At 52.1% G+C, this 12,827-nt stretch overlaps 2 protein-coding genes across 3 annotated transcripts in view; one reads left to right on the top strand and one right to left on the bottom strand.

The window, feature by feature from the left end:
* Nucleotides 1–12,827, top strand: part of LOC117153536 (protein Wnt-6) — a 54,287-nt gene that overhangs the window by 5,513 nt on the left and 35,947 nt on the right. The gene's annotated exons all lie outside the window — the stretch shown is intronic.
* Wnt10 (Wnt oncogene analog 10) lies at nt 446–11,287 on the bottom strand. The gene is made up of 4 exons (XM_033327712.2): nt 9,992–11,287; nt 6,361–6,614; nt 2,244–2,527; nt 446–1,601 (listed from the first exon to the last, which is right to left on the bottom strand). Exons 1-4 carry the CDS (start codon nt 10,096–10,098, stop codon nt 1,032–1,034), a joined length of 1,215 nt encoding a protein of 404 aa, XP_033183603.1. The 5' UTR covers nt 10,099–11,287; the 3' UTR covers nt 446–1,031.

Genomic DNA, 12,827 nt, shown 5'->3' with positions numbered 1-12,827 from the left:
CGTGGCTGAAAACGAAAAAGCCGGAGCTACCGATACAATCACACGCGATTCGGGACGAATCGAAAACGAAAGTCGAGAGATAGACGATATCGAGAGACCGTACGTCTGTGATGTTTCGCAACGTCGTTGAAACGGTCTTTTCGCTTTGCATGTAAGTGGGATTGGCACAGATTTTTCCAAGGTTTTAACACGGGACAATTTATCGTTCGTTCGATCGATGAAAAAGAAGGTCGAACGAATCTATCGGAGCAAAGAATAAAAGTATCGGAAAGGCTTCGGTCATCTGTAAATCAGTCCGAAAGGGTTACATTATGTTTTCGAACGATTTCTGTGCGAGGACCGGTGGGTAATCGGTCGGTTGTCGACGGTGCGATTTTCTCGCTGTCGAGTTGCGTTCGCAAGAAAGGAACAAATAGGTCGATTATCGGTCAAAGGAACTCTTTATTGTACGCGCATTATTAAATTGTATACAATCGCATCCATTCCAAATCTTACACACGCACATTGCTTCTTCTAATAATACTGTGACGGAGGTGTTACAGTTGCTGTGGATATTCAAATTATCTACTAATTAAATAGAGGCAACGTTATAAATAAATTATTGGCCCGCTTAATCTACCGATTAAATTACATTTTTCGCGCGATTAAGAACAATTATTCCGTTGTCTTTACCACCAACACTCCGACGTAATTCTTGGCGTTAAAGCGACGCGTCTCGATAGTATACTAAGCGTGAATAAAGTACAGTCACTGGATCGGTGTCGAATTGGTCTGTTACGGCTGATCTTCGTATCGCGGCCGTTCTGCATCGCGAGTCGCGTTTTTACGTTTGACTTGAAAGCGCGTCTCAAAAGCGAATCAACTCGTAAATTCGTTCTCTTCGGTGTCTGCTACAAAGAAACAGAGAGATTTTTAACGACGAGACAACGATCAAAGTTGTAATAAGATTGAATCCGGAATTGAATCCGTTGGTAGTTTGATCCGGTCCAAGCTTCGATCATCGATAGAGCAAGATAGATGCCAACGTTCGTTCACTTGCAAACGGTGATCCATTCCTCGACGGTACAGTTCTGACATTGCACGAAGCAACACCAGTGAAACTTGCATCTGCATTTTTCGACGCGTCGTTGTCTCACGACGTTGTAACCTCTGCCGCAACACAGGCTGCTGCATCCGTCTCCACCGGAACTGGTCTTGTTGCAGGTCCGACCCGCGGTGCCTGGGATGTCCGCGCTTGGATCCCTCTCGCAAAAGTTTGGAGACTTTTGGTAGTAAAATAGCTGCTTGGCTAGATCTCGCGGCCTTCTCTTACGTCCTGCTCCGTTTCCGCCGCCGCCGCCGCCACCGCCGCCCGATCCTCCGCGATGTTTCCTCTGCCTCTGGCGATCCGGCCTCCTCCTTCGCGATCCTCTCACTCTGGTCAAAGAGGTCACGCTTCCCAAGTCGTTGCTCTGCGCGACTAATACGGCGTTTCGAAAGCGATCCTTGAGCGTTTTCCCGACTATTCGGAAGTCCGGCGCCACTTTCCAGCAGGTCTTGAGCTCGCAGGAACCAGACATACCGTGGCATTTACAGCGCACTTGCATATTGCTCGCCACCGCCTGAAATTTGACCGATTTCCGTGTCGTGATCGAATAATGGGGGGAAAGGGAGGAGGCAAAGTTCGACGAATTAAACGACAATCACAAGGACCGAAGGAAAAAAGGTACGTCGCGACTGTCGACGAACGGTTACGGAACGCGGTTCGGTGTAGCGAGTGCGCGCGGAATGGCCAAGAGTCGCATGAACAGCGGCTGAAGAGAAAGGGGGGCAATTTCTTTTAAACAAAGAGGTGTCGCGTACAAAACAGTTAATGAGTCTACGACTGGGTGGTCCAGCCCCGGGCTTCGTCTTAATAACGTCGAGGCGAGACCGAGCGTGGAGAGGTGCATAGTGGAGAGGAACGGACTGGGCTGTACTTCTACCCCTCCTCTCCACCCCTATTCATCGCTTTCTTTTTCCCTCTCTCGCTCTCCGCTTCGTTTTCTTTCTTTTCGCGTTGCTCTAGCACCAGCAGGCAAGAATCACCGTTAAAACGCGAAGAATCAGCGGAACCTGATGGAACGAACAAAAATACCGGGAGAAGAAGTATATTGTCACGGAATGAAATATTTATCGCGAGAGAGCAAGACTCCGGCAGAAGGAAGACGAATGACAGAGGACAGAGAGGGAGAATGAAAGGGAAGATTAATCAAACGGCTTACCAAGCGGCCAGCTTGATTGTTGTGGAGATTGACCATCGACTGTATATCCCCGGCCCTCTCGCGCGTATCTAGGAACTGTCTCGAGAACTCCATGCCGTAGTCGAGGTTGTGAGAGCAGCCGCCCCACTTCCATTGGGTGCCCCTGGCCTTGGCAGGCGGCTTACCCTTGTAGCTCGACGGGTCGCATCCGCAGGAGAGCAACCGTCCCATGCTGCACGCGCGGGCCACGCTGTGCGCCACCCCAGCTGCGGAAATTGCGAACGCGAACGCGGTTTCCCTGTAACCTGCAACCAACAATCTTTTTTCATTCGATGCTCCTTTTTGCGCGTCGGTAAAGTATCGACGCGATCACGGTTGTCATGGAAGATTAGGTCAACGCGATTAGGAATGATCGTTCGTAGCTTAAAGTCACGATCGATCATCCTTCTCCTAATGCGTACGTTCCTTCGATATCGAACGGTGGTTTTCGTGTACGATGGAAACGAAGGGGAACGCGATCGAGAGACACGCGGACCGGTTAGCAAATTGCCGCTTGTCCACGGTGACGCCGGTCTACGGACGAGAGTAATATACGCAACGCGACAGCGGCGATCACGTTCGTCGCTTCTACCGTGAGCAACGAGAACGCGAACCAGCGGGACACCGTGGAGCCGAGCTTCCGTAGAAGGAGCTTCGGTAGCGAGTTCGACGGATCGTTGGACGGATCGGCCGACAGACAGCCATCAGACGAAGTTCAGAGGTAGATTATTCAGCCGTCCGTCAAAACAAAGCGTGGCCATCAGCAGCGGCGGCCGGCGGGCATTCATTGACTGCATGTATAAACGATCTCACGCTGGGGTTCCCGAAGACGCAATGCCAAACTCTGACTGCGATCACCTCGCCTTCCACTCCATCTCTCGATGTTTTACGCTAATTTTACGCCCGTCTTTTGACCCTCGTTCGATCTCATTGCAAAGTCGAACGATTTTCGATCGTTCTCTTTGGCGCTTCGTTGGCGCACACGCTCGACCATCCACGAGATCGAACGAAATCGAGCAAAGTCGAAGCTCGACCACAGAGGAAAGGACCCTGAAGGTGGATTTCGATCGACGCTTGCAGGTAGAATTTGGAAATTCGTCCATCGACGAATAAAAGGTTTAGGTTGGGCCAGTTCGATAAGTAATGCGACGTTAAACGCACTTTTTCTTCGCTGCCTCCAAGGCCTCTCGTCTCCGAAGCGTCGCTGGAGTCGGATTGACGGATGGCCGATCGTCAAACCGCAATGGTGGCTGTCAACTTACAAACGATACGACACACGACTGCCGGTGGGTATGGAATACGCGGTCGAAACTGTCCCTTTCTCCTCGACTGTTCGACAATGCCCACACATTACTCTACCCCACCTCTCAGGCCCAGAAAGAGCTACTCCAATCCGCGAATACCGGGCGGTATTTGCAGTATTCATGAGAACGAGATACCGGGGAGACGCGCTAAAGGCACATTCGAAAGGATTTGTGGTATTCGTTCTCGACACCCGATGAGCCACTGCGCTGTCGTTACGTCGTCCCCCTTCGACAAGCTGCCCTTTTGTCCGTTCCGTTTCGAGACCAGGTTCCGAACGCGACTCGCGTCAAGGCCCGGCCAACAAACTGCGCGTCCAGTTCCACGCGATTTTCAACGGTTCTCTCTAATTTCGCCTGCATCGCGTCGTATCGGATCGCGTCGCGTCCACGAGCGATCGTTTCATCGGGACCATCGTACGAGTCGAGAAACTTTGCGTCGTGATTTCGTCCGACGTTCTCCGAATGTCTCCTTTTACCTCGAAAGATGTTGCGGCGCGGCGCGGCATCGTCTTCGAACGACGGATTCGTGGACGGACCGATCGACCGACAGGACGGATCCGTTTCGGTGAACGAGATCGGACAGCCGGTGCTCGATTACGTCGCCCTTCGTCGACCGTACGAAACCTGGCGACGTTAAAGAGTCGACACCGAGGCAAAGTATCGAGCATACGACGCGACGAGCAGACTTTCTTCCAGATCGTTGTTCCGATAGAAACGTTGACGACGAAGAACGATCGAGGGGCCCCCGGTCGAATTCTGCCGCAGCGGCGGATATCACGTTCTCCGTTTCGAAGGATGATAACCTTCTTCGTTCGGCGAGGACCGGCTTTCCAGTCGAAAGAGAACGAAAACAGCTCTTTATATGGACTCACGGTGGGAGGGGTGGTTGAAAGCTTGCGCTTTATACGGCTATTGGCAGCAACTGTTTTATAATGCAGATAACTGTTGGAGGGCTGCAGCTACTGTAACTGCCGTTGCTGTTGCTTCTGCTTGTGCTGTTCGGTGGTAAGAGGAGCACAGGGGACTCGTAATAAATCCTCCACGGGGAGTTGTACGTCTCTTGTGTCGGACAGTGGAGAAGCCGAGGTGGAAGGAAGAAGAGAACGAGGCTGAGGTGCACAACAGAGGGCCACGCTGCCTCTTTACTCTTCGGCTCTTGACGCAGGCACGCGGTGACGGATGGCGCACAGGCCTTACCCTGCTACCCTGTGTCAAGCCCAAATCACTGTTTAGATAACTCAATAGATAGCGTAGCGGGTACGCGCACTCGGTAATGTTTACGGGAGCGTGTGCCTTCTTCTTCGTCGCGTCGTTTCGACTTTAACGCTTGTCTTAACCCTTCTGTTACCAACTCTCGACTCGTATTCTTTTGACCTTAATATCAACGATCCGTAGCTTTTTATACTCGATTATACTGGAGGCAGGCGAGACTTTACGTTTTCGCTATAGCCATCCGAGCCGTAAAAATTTGTCAAATGTCTCGGTTGGAGAAAGAAAATTTCGTCGAAGAGATTGACAAAATTTAGACCTCGTTTCGAGACGATCTTGCCGTATTTCGGATTGTAAATAGCGTTGCTGTTTCTGGCGAGCAAGCGAACGGTGCGTAGCGCGCCTTGTGTGGGCCTGTGGGTCAGAAGAAGGCCTCTGGGACGGAAGAAGAGAAAGAAGAGGACCGTTTCGTGTACATTTCATAATACATTAAGTCGTTTTGCCGGGGTTTAACGAATACGTGGCAAAAGTGAGACGTGCCGAAGGACAGGACGAGAGAGAGAGGAGGCGAAGAGAGGAGAGGCAACGGGGCGAGCTGGAGTCGAGAGGATGAAAGAAGAAGCAACGAGAGGACCGTGTCCGAGAGATTTAACGACGCGCGTTCTCTTCGAGATACGTAGCCAGCACGAATTTGACACGGTGGATTTCTCGAACGACCGCGGACCCTCACCTGGCCACCGATGTCGTTTCTTAAAAAGCTGGAACCGTTGGTAATGGCGAAGTACGGGCCGTTTCTCGGAAGCTGCTGCCCTCTGACTTCGAAGTCGAACTCGAACGACGATCGACCTCCTTCGGTCTTTCCTCGAAAATTGGCCCGCAAGCCGACCAACGATCGGAAGAGCACTTGCTTCGCGTCGACTTTCTTTCGTCGAAACTTTGAAATTTGGAGAACGAGCGCGAGTCAACGCGCGTCTCGAGTCGTCGCGTCGTTTGAAATAACTCCGGAAAAAGTTGTGGAATCGACACCTTTTGTTGACCGGTGAGCAAAAAAAGGTGTACCGATCCACGGAGACAGATAACGAGAAGACAGACGTGGCGGGCACCGAGATCGTGGCTGCGGACGATCTTAAGCTTTCAGGTCAGGTGCGCTCGATGTCGCGCTCTCGCGCACTCGTCCGACACGATATATGTTTCCTCTTTCGACGCACGTACGCGCCACGACGAATTTATATGTCACACTGGAATAGGACAGTCGAGGGGCAATCTCTTTTCTTCTCGTCTCGGCCGGTCTCTTCTCCTGCTCCCGCTTGTGGATTTGGGACAGGTTCTCGGAGCTGGTCGCAACCAAGGCACACACATCGTATTCTGATTTAAGGAAGCATGTCCGTCTCTCGCCTACGCCGGTTCGTCGACGTCAACGACGTCGTAAAAGATTTCACCTTTTCCCCGGTTTCCGAGGCTCGATCCGCTCCGAGTAAGAGAGACCGTGCTTCACCTATGTTCGCGGCCATTTAAACTTTTTTAGGTCGTGCGACGTTTCGTCGTTGTGTATGACGCGCGCGCTCGCGATCCCGCTTCTCTCTTACCTCTCTGAAAGAGTACGCTGCTCTGCTGTGTTCGGATTCTAGGCGTCAGGGTCGAACAGTTCCACCTATGCCACATGAACTGATGCTGACACTCGTCTATCGCCATTTGCAGCCCTTTGATCGCAGCCACCGTCACGTCCGGATTTCTGTTGCATAGCTCGCGTTGCTCCTTCGTCACTCCTGGAATACCGTTGCAGACGACGGCATCGCCGCTCACCCAATCGTCTACGGAGTTGCTCATTAAGCAGGTTGCGCTGCAAATCAAACGTAAATTTACCAATTAAATTCGAATTCGCGCGGAGATGGTCGGTTTTTCGTGAATGCGGTCGCGCACGATCCTTTGAGTGATTCTGCTTCCAGGGAATTTAGCCGAAGGCATTCCTCGTACTTATGGCACGCCGCAATCTTCTTTCGATCCCTCGTTTCGCTCTCTGCAACTGTGTTACCACGTGTTCACCTCTGTTATCGAATTGCCGATCGTGAACGCGGCTGCTTTTGGATTCATCGTTGATTAATCGAACTCTGCCTTTAAGTAGCCCAAACGTAAAATTATTCTACAACCGCTTTGCGCCGATATCCTTTCGGACCGAGTTCGTTGCACCGCGCTCGCGCTTTAATACGTACTCGCGTGCATCTAGCACTCGTCGTCTGCTTTCCATTAGACAATTTTACGAGGCCGGGGTCAAAGATGCAGATAGCTCTCAAAGAACCAGCCGAATATCTGCTCGTCTTTTTCATGGTTCGTATCCCTACCTCGTATCGGTCGTTTCGGTTGCTACCCTTTTTCCAGCCCCCATTCGTTCTGTGTCCTTTCGCATCGTCGCGATAACGCCATTCGTATCTCGGAAGAAGAGCTCTTAAAGCCTTATCTTAAGCGTTAGCTTCTATCTAGCGGTGCTTGGCGTTACCAAATACCCGATGTTAATTAATTTCCACGTGAAATGCGACCAAATAGAAAGTATCGCGAGTACTTTGGAACGTACAAAGTCGATGGAGAAAGGTGCGACGTTTCGTCGAATGTTCGTTCGACGAGGAACGAGGACGGTAACGCGTCCCGTTGCAGCGACGGAAGAAGAGATTTAGCTGTACGTGGTGGAGTCGGTTTATTCGTTGGTGACCGGTCGATGTGGTCAATTTTTTTGCGGAGGGATTTTCGGCGTCTTTCGGAGTCTGGAAGGATGTCACGGACGGGTGCAAGATTCTCGGTGGGTCGGTTATCTGCGGGTACAAATTAGTCGACGAGCTTCTCCTAAAGTAAAAGCTGTGTATAGCACCCGCGCGAACGTGGAAAAGAGAGAAAAGAGACGTATAAAGGGATCTCGGAGGACAAAAGAAAAAGGAAGAACGTATCCAGAGGATGCGGACGATGCGGCGAAGGTGGTGGCTGTGGTGGTGGTGTGTTGTCGGTGGCGAGGAGAAGGTCCTGGCAGCTCGGTTTCTACGTAGTGTGGGAAAGGACGGTGGAGGAAGACCGAGATTTTAGGGTCGCAGAGGTTATTGAGGGCTCCCATTACCGATACACCGTTGCATCGCTGTTATCTTTCGCGCTATTGATGATCTACCGAAAGCAGATTAATGATCTTTACTTCTCGAAACAAATTACCAAAGACATCGCGTACCTGTGCCAGTCTGACCGAGTCCAGGGATTCCTCCCGTTACCTTTCCTCTCCATTACTCCTTTGTTGTTTCTCATTTTTACCCTTCCTCTTTTTCGCCCGTGTCGTCGCACGGGAAAACAAATAGGACTTTGGACTTTTATCTTTCGGCTCGCACCGTACGTATCGTACGTATGGTAGGCGCGTACGTATCGAGGAAATATGTAATAAGGGGGAGAGAGAGGCTGATCTCCCTCGGTTCATATCTTCGGATCGTGTTCTCCGAACTCGTGGGAAATCGTCGAGCAAATCAAAGGTCGAAGACGCGAGAGCGCGTCCTGCATTTTTGCAATGATCCAAGGGGTCGCCGAAGAATCCAAGATGGCGTCGGTGATGCACGTGTTTTATTTAACTTGTTTGCAAGGAAACGGACGAGAGAAAGAGCGAGAGGGGCATGGAGAGAGAATCACGGAACGGAATTTCGCGTTTAATGGAGGTATACCCGCGGAGAGAGAACTCGTTACGAGTGACTCGCGAGAATTCCTGCGGCAGATATCGAATCGCTTTGCTTGTCTTATTTTCGCGCGAAGCGAATGGGTCGCCTCCACCGGTTGGTCGTATCGCGTCCCGATGTTTTCGGTCGATCGCCGGTTCGGAAGCCGCGTCGAAGCGACATCGGTGAAAGACGGCGAAAGTGCGTCGAGAGGATGCAGACTGAACGGACGAAAGGGACGAGGGGAGACGTATTCTATACGGTGTCGAGGGAAATTGGTGTAACAGCGACTGAGTGTTAAGCGGCCGTGTCGCGCAAACTGGTTTATCGGGCATTACATCACGGGAATTATTCGCGATGCCGTAATTCAATGCCGTTCCGTAAATACGTCGAAGCGCACGCGTACCTATATCTACGCGCGTGCATGCGAGCAGCGTGTCGGTGCACGTACGGCCTTGTTCCCGGATGCTGTTTGTAATTATTTACGAGAAGCCGCGTGGGCACGAAGGAGAGTACGCCGGACGCTTCGTAGTGGTCGGACCGCGCCGTACCTACGCCTGTAGGCACTTCTATCTCAAAGACACAACATTGTCACAGATAGTGGAGAATGTTTGTCGTTTCGTGTACCGAGGACAAGAGCGAATCGTATTCTTGGAAGTAACCGGCGAAGGAATTTATCGCGATTCCTGGAACTATCCTCCGCGTTTAACTCCGCGTTCCGGAAAATGGCCGATTTCCTCCGCTGTTCGTTTAAAGGATGTTGGTCACGCGAAACGAACCGACCACCGAGCGCCCCTTTGGCCAAAGAAAGATTCGATTAGAGCGTGCAAGGCGTTCGACACAGTGCCAGCCAGTATCGAAGAGGTATAATGAAGATCGCAGCGGGATCGTTCGTTGTTCGTGGCACGGAGCTGCTTGAAAGGGCCTATTTGCACTCCGTCATTGTACTCTGCTCCGAACCGTCGATGCGACCGCCGTCGAGACGAAGCGTCTCTATTGACAGATTTTTTCTGTAAGAGATGGAATGAGAAGAGGAGCGGAGAGAACGAGCAGGAGGATGAAATCGGAGTCGCGTTGTCACCGGGTTTGTCGATTCTTACCAACCGATTGTACGCGACCGTCTCGAATTATCGTCTCCTTTATCCCTCCGTTCTTTTTTCCTTCTCTTCGACGTCTCGTAGCACTTACTTTTGTCGTTTCACACCTCTTTTGTTCTCAAAGTAAATACGATTCACAGCGATGACTCTATCGTGTATCACGTAGGAGAGGTAAGGGCAGCGGGCGAGTTTCGCGAGATCAAAGACAGATTCGCATCTGTGTTCAACGTCCAATTTATCTTGCTGCGGTATGCGGTATACGATGACCGTGGCCCGGTCTAAAATAAATAAATATTCTCGATCGAAGCTGAAACCTCGACGGGACGATACAAGATATCGAACGGAAATGATCTTGTTCGCGAGTCGAACACGCGGTACGATGATTATAATAACAAATCAAGCAGGATAAGATAAAGGGGACGAATTTCGGCGCAGGCTTCACTTACCGACGATTCTCGAAGAGAATCAGCAACAGGGCAATGGTGGGTCCGATTCTAATGGCGATCCTAGACGGTGGTCCTTCGTAGACGCGTCCTGATCGAGAAGGAGGCATCCTGTCATCGCCCCGAGGACGTCTCTTATTCTTTGCGCGGTTTGCCCACTTTAAAAGAGTCGAGTGCGACCCCTCGTCCAAGGCTGCACACCCCTAGCACCCGAACGGAAGAACCCCTCGCTCGAGAGACGACGATGCCGTCTCTCTTTCTTTCTTTTCCTCTGTTTCTGTACGGTTTTTTTTTCGAATCCCTCTCCTACTCTTCGTCTCCCGTCTCTGGCGCGGTGCCTGTGATCAGCAGCCTGGCACGCGTCGAGGACTCCTCCTCGCCCCGGGCACCGGCGCTTCTGCTTTGACGTTCCGTACGATTCGAGAGCTTCCAGCTTCGCCGCTTCGAGGGGTCGCTCCGAAAACTACCCCGGGACAATATCCTCGATGACGATCGAACGGTTCGTCGACCGACCACCGTAGATTTTCACCCCGTTCTCTTCGTCCTTTCTTTTCCTTCTCCTCTCTTTCCCGTTCCTTGGTTTCTCCGCTACCGGAAGTAGTTTTCGCTGATTCTCGAGGTACGATAGTCGATCACCTTTGGTCTACGAACGTCGTTGCTTCTTTCTTCTTGTCTTTGGAGAAAAAATACTGTTGGTATCGATCGAAACACGAAAATACCTTGTCTGTTTCGTCTTCCGAGTCGCTTCGACGAGTTCTCGTTCTCGTGCTTCACTGACACTGTTGTTGCGATCGTCGCGAACGTAGCACCGATACGTCGTCGAGATTAAACATGTTAGCGTAACTCCCTTTTCCGCGATCGATCTAGCCCCGTGGATATTTCACATCCCACGAAACGAGAGGACACTTCCGGATCCGAAGGAAGAACGACGAAGAACCGTTTATCCTCGGCCGACGACGAAAACGCCCGTCGCGACACCCTTGTTCGCCGCGCTCGCTCTCACGTATCGTGGCATCCTGTCAGTGATGCTCGCACCCTCCACAACGTCGAGTACTAGTTCTGTTATGCGGATCCGCGTTTCTTCGAGATATTGTGTCTGATTTCTCGATTCGGGTTCGGTGTTGTCGAGGCGTGGACCGGACGCGCAAACGTGCCGAAGAAAAAGAAGAAGACCGACGGCGGTTCGGTACTTCCGGTGTGTGCGCGCGTTCACGGCGAAGTGTCAAGCTCAAATAAAAGAAAAGTCGCCCTCCGGGATCTCTTTCTCCTCCCACGCACACATCCCCCTCCTTCGGCTTGCTTTCCTCTTCCACCGTTGGTCTGGTTCGTTCTCTCTTTCTCTTACTCGCGCGCGTACCACCGTGGCTATCGTTTCGTCCGTGTAAACAGTCGAATAGCAAACTTCCCGTGGTCGCGTTATGCGGCGGCGGCGACGACGACGACGACGATGATGACAACGATGACAACGATGACAACGACGACGATGACAACGATGGCAACGACGACGACGACGACGACCGAGCGCGCGCGTGTCGTCCAACGATCGGCCGTCGCGTTGGTATGTTCCGAGGCGAAGGAACGTTGCTTCGACGACGGTGTCGCTTGGAATCGGAGAAACGGTCACCGGCGCGCGGATTAACGCGGAAAAGAGTGGCGAGGTCGAGAGGAGCCGAGAAAAAGAGAAACGAGAAGGGGTGGAAAGAACGGAAGGACGTGGTATGCGATAAAAAGGAAATGGAAAAAAAGAAAGGTGGGGTCCGCGCGAACACGGCGAAGAAGGAGAGGAAGGGAAGAAGAGCGTCGATGGAAAGGAGTAACGAAGGGTGAAACCTTGGAGATCGAAGAGAGGGAGAAGGGCTGCTCGATAAACCGAGACCGGACCGCGATAGCGAGCGCGATGGCCGAAGATTCGCGAGAAAGAGACCACGCAGGACCACGCACTTTCGTTGTCCCTGTGTTCCTGCGTTCGTTATCCCGACACGCTACTGCGAGCCAAAGAAGAGATGGACAGAATCTGATGATTCCACCTCCGTTCAAGCCCGACGAGGAGCTGTCAGGGAGATCGGTCTGTCTATGATGAACTCGGTGCGCAGTGCGCGGCTACGGGGGCCCTCCTCGCCCTCCCATAGGGAGAGAAAGGAGAGATAGGGAGCGGTAGGCACGAAGAAACCAACTACCCCCCCACCATAACCACCACCATCTAGACACGACCACCACTACCGTCGGCCACCACCCTGAGATTCAAACCGAGAGACGAGGACGCACGATCGCAAGTGAAACTACCAACGGAGATGGAAAGACGCGCGAGACCGAGGGACCGACATCGACAGAGACGAACCGAGACGGAGCGCAGAACGAACCAGAGATGGACGGAGAACCTGAGAAAGAAATAGAATGAGATGGTCAAACGGAGGAGAGCCCGTAGGCTGCTTCTGCATCTCCCTCTCTTTCCTCCCACTTTCGACCATCCTTTTCCCTCCGATTCTCTTTACGTCTCTCTTCTCTCTTCGTTCCTCTTCCTCCCACTGCCCTCTCTCTTGCCCTCTGTCCCTCTTTCTCGAACGATTGCCTGAAAACGCCTCTTCGCGGACCAACAGGTATTTCGCGTCGACGATCCGATTGTTTTACACCTTGCCACTTCCTCTCTTTCTCACACCGCCGCCACATCCGTGAAACGTCGTTGGTTCGCGAAATCGATCGTTAAAGTCGTTCCTTCGCGATGATGATTCACAACCGTGTCCGCTGCGACGATTCATCTGCGAACGTTCGTTGGGAATTACGCGCGCTCCAACGACCGAACGCCACACTTCTGCTCCTCCTTTGCCAAGAGGAAGGAAGA

This window comes from Bombus vancouverensis, chromosome 7, assembly GCF_051014615.1.
Source record: "Bombus vancouverensis nearcticus chromosome 7, iyBomVanc1_principal, whole genome shotgun sequence".
Classification (NCBI taxonomy): Eukaryota; Metazoa; Arthropoda; class Insecta; order Hymenoptera; family Apidae; genus Bombus; species Bombus vancouverensis.
The sequence above is the reverse complement of the archived record's forward strand: the minus strand, read 5'-3'. Positions and strand labels throughout refer to the sequence as shown.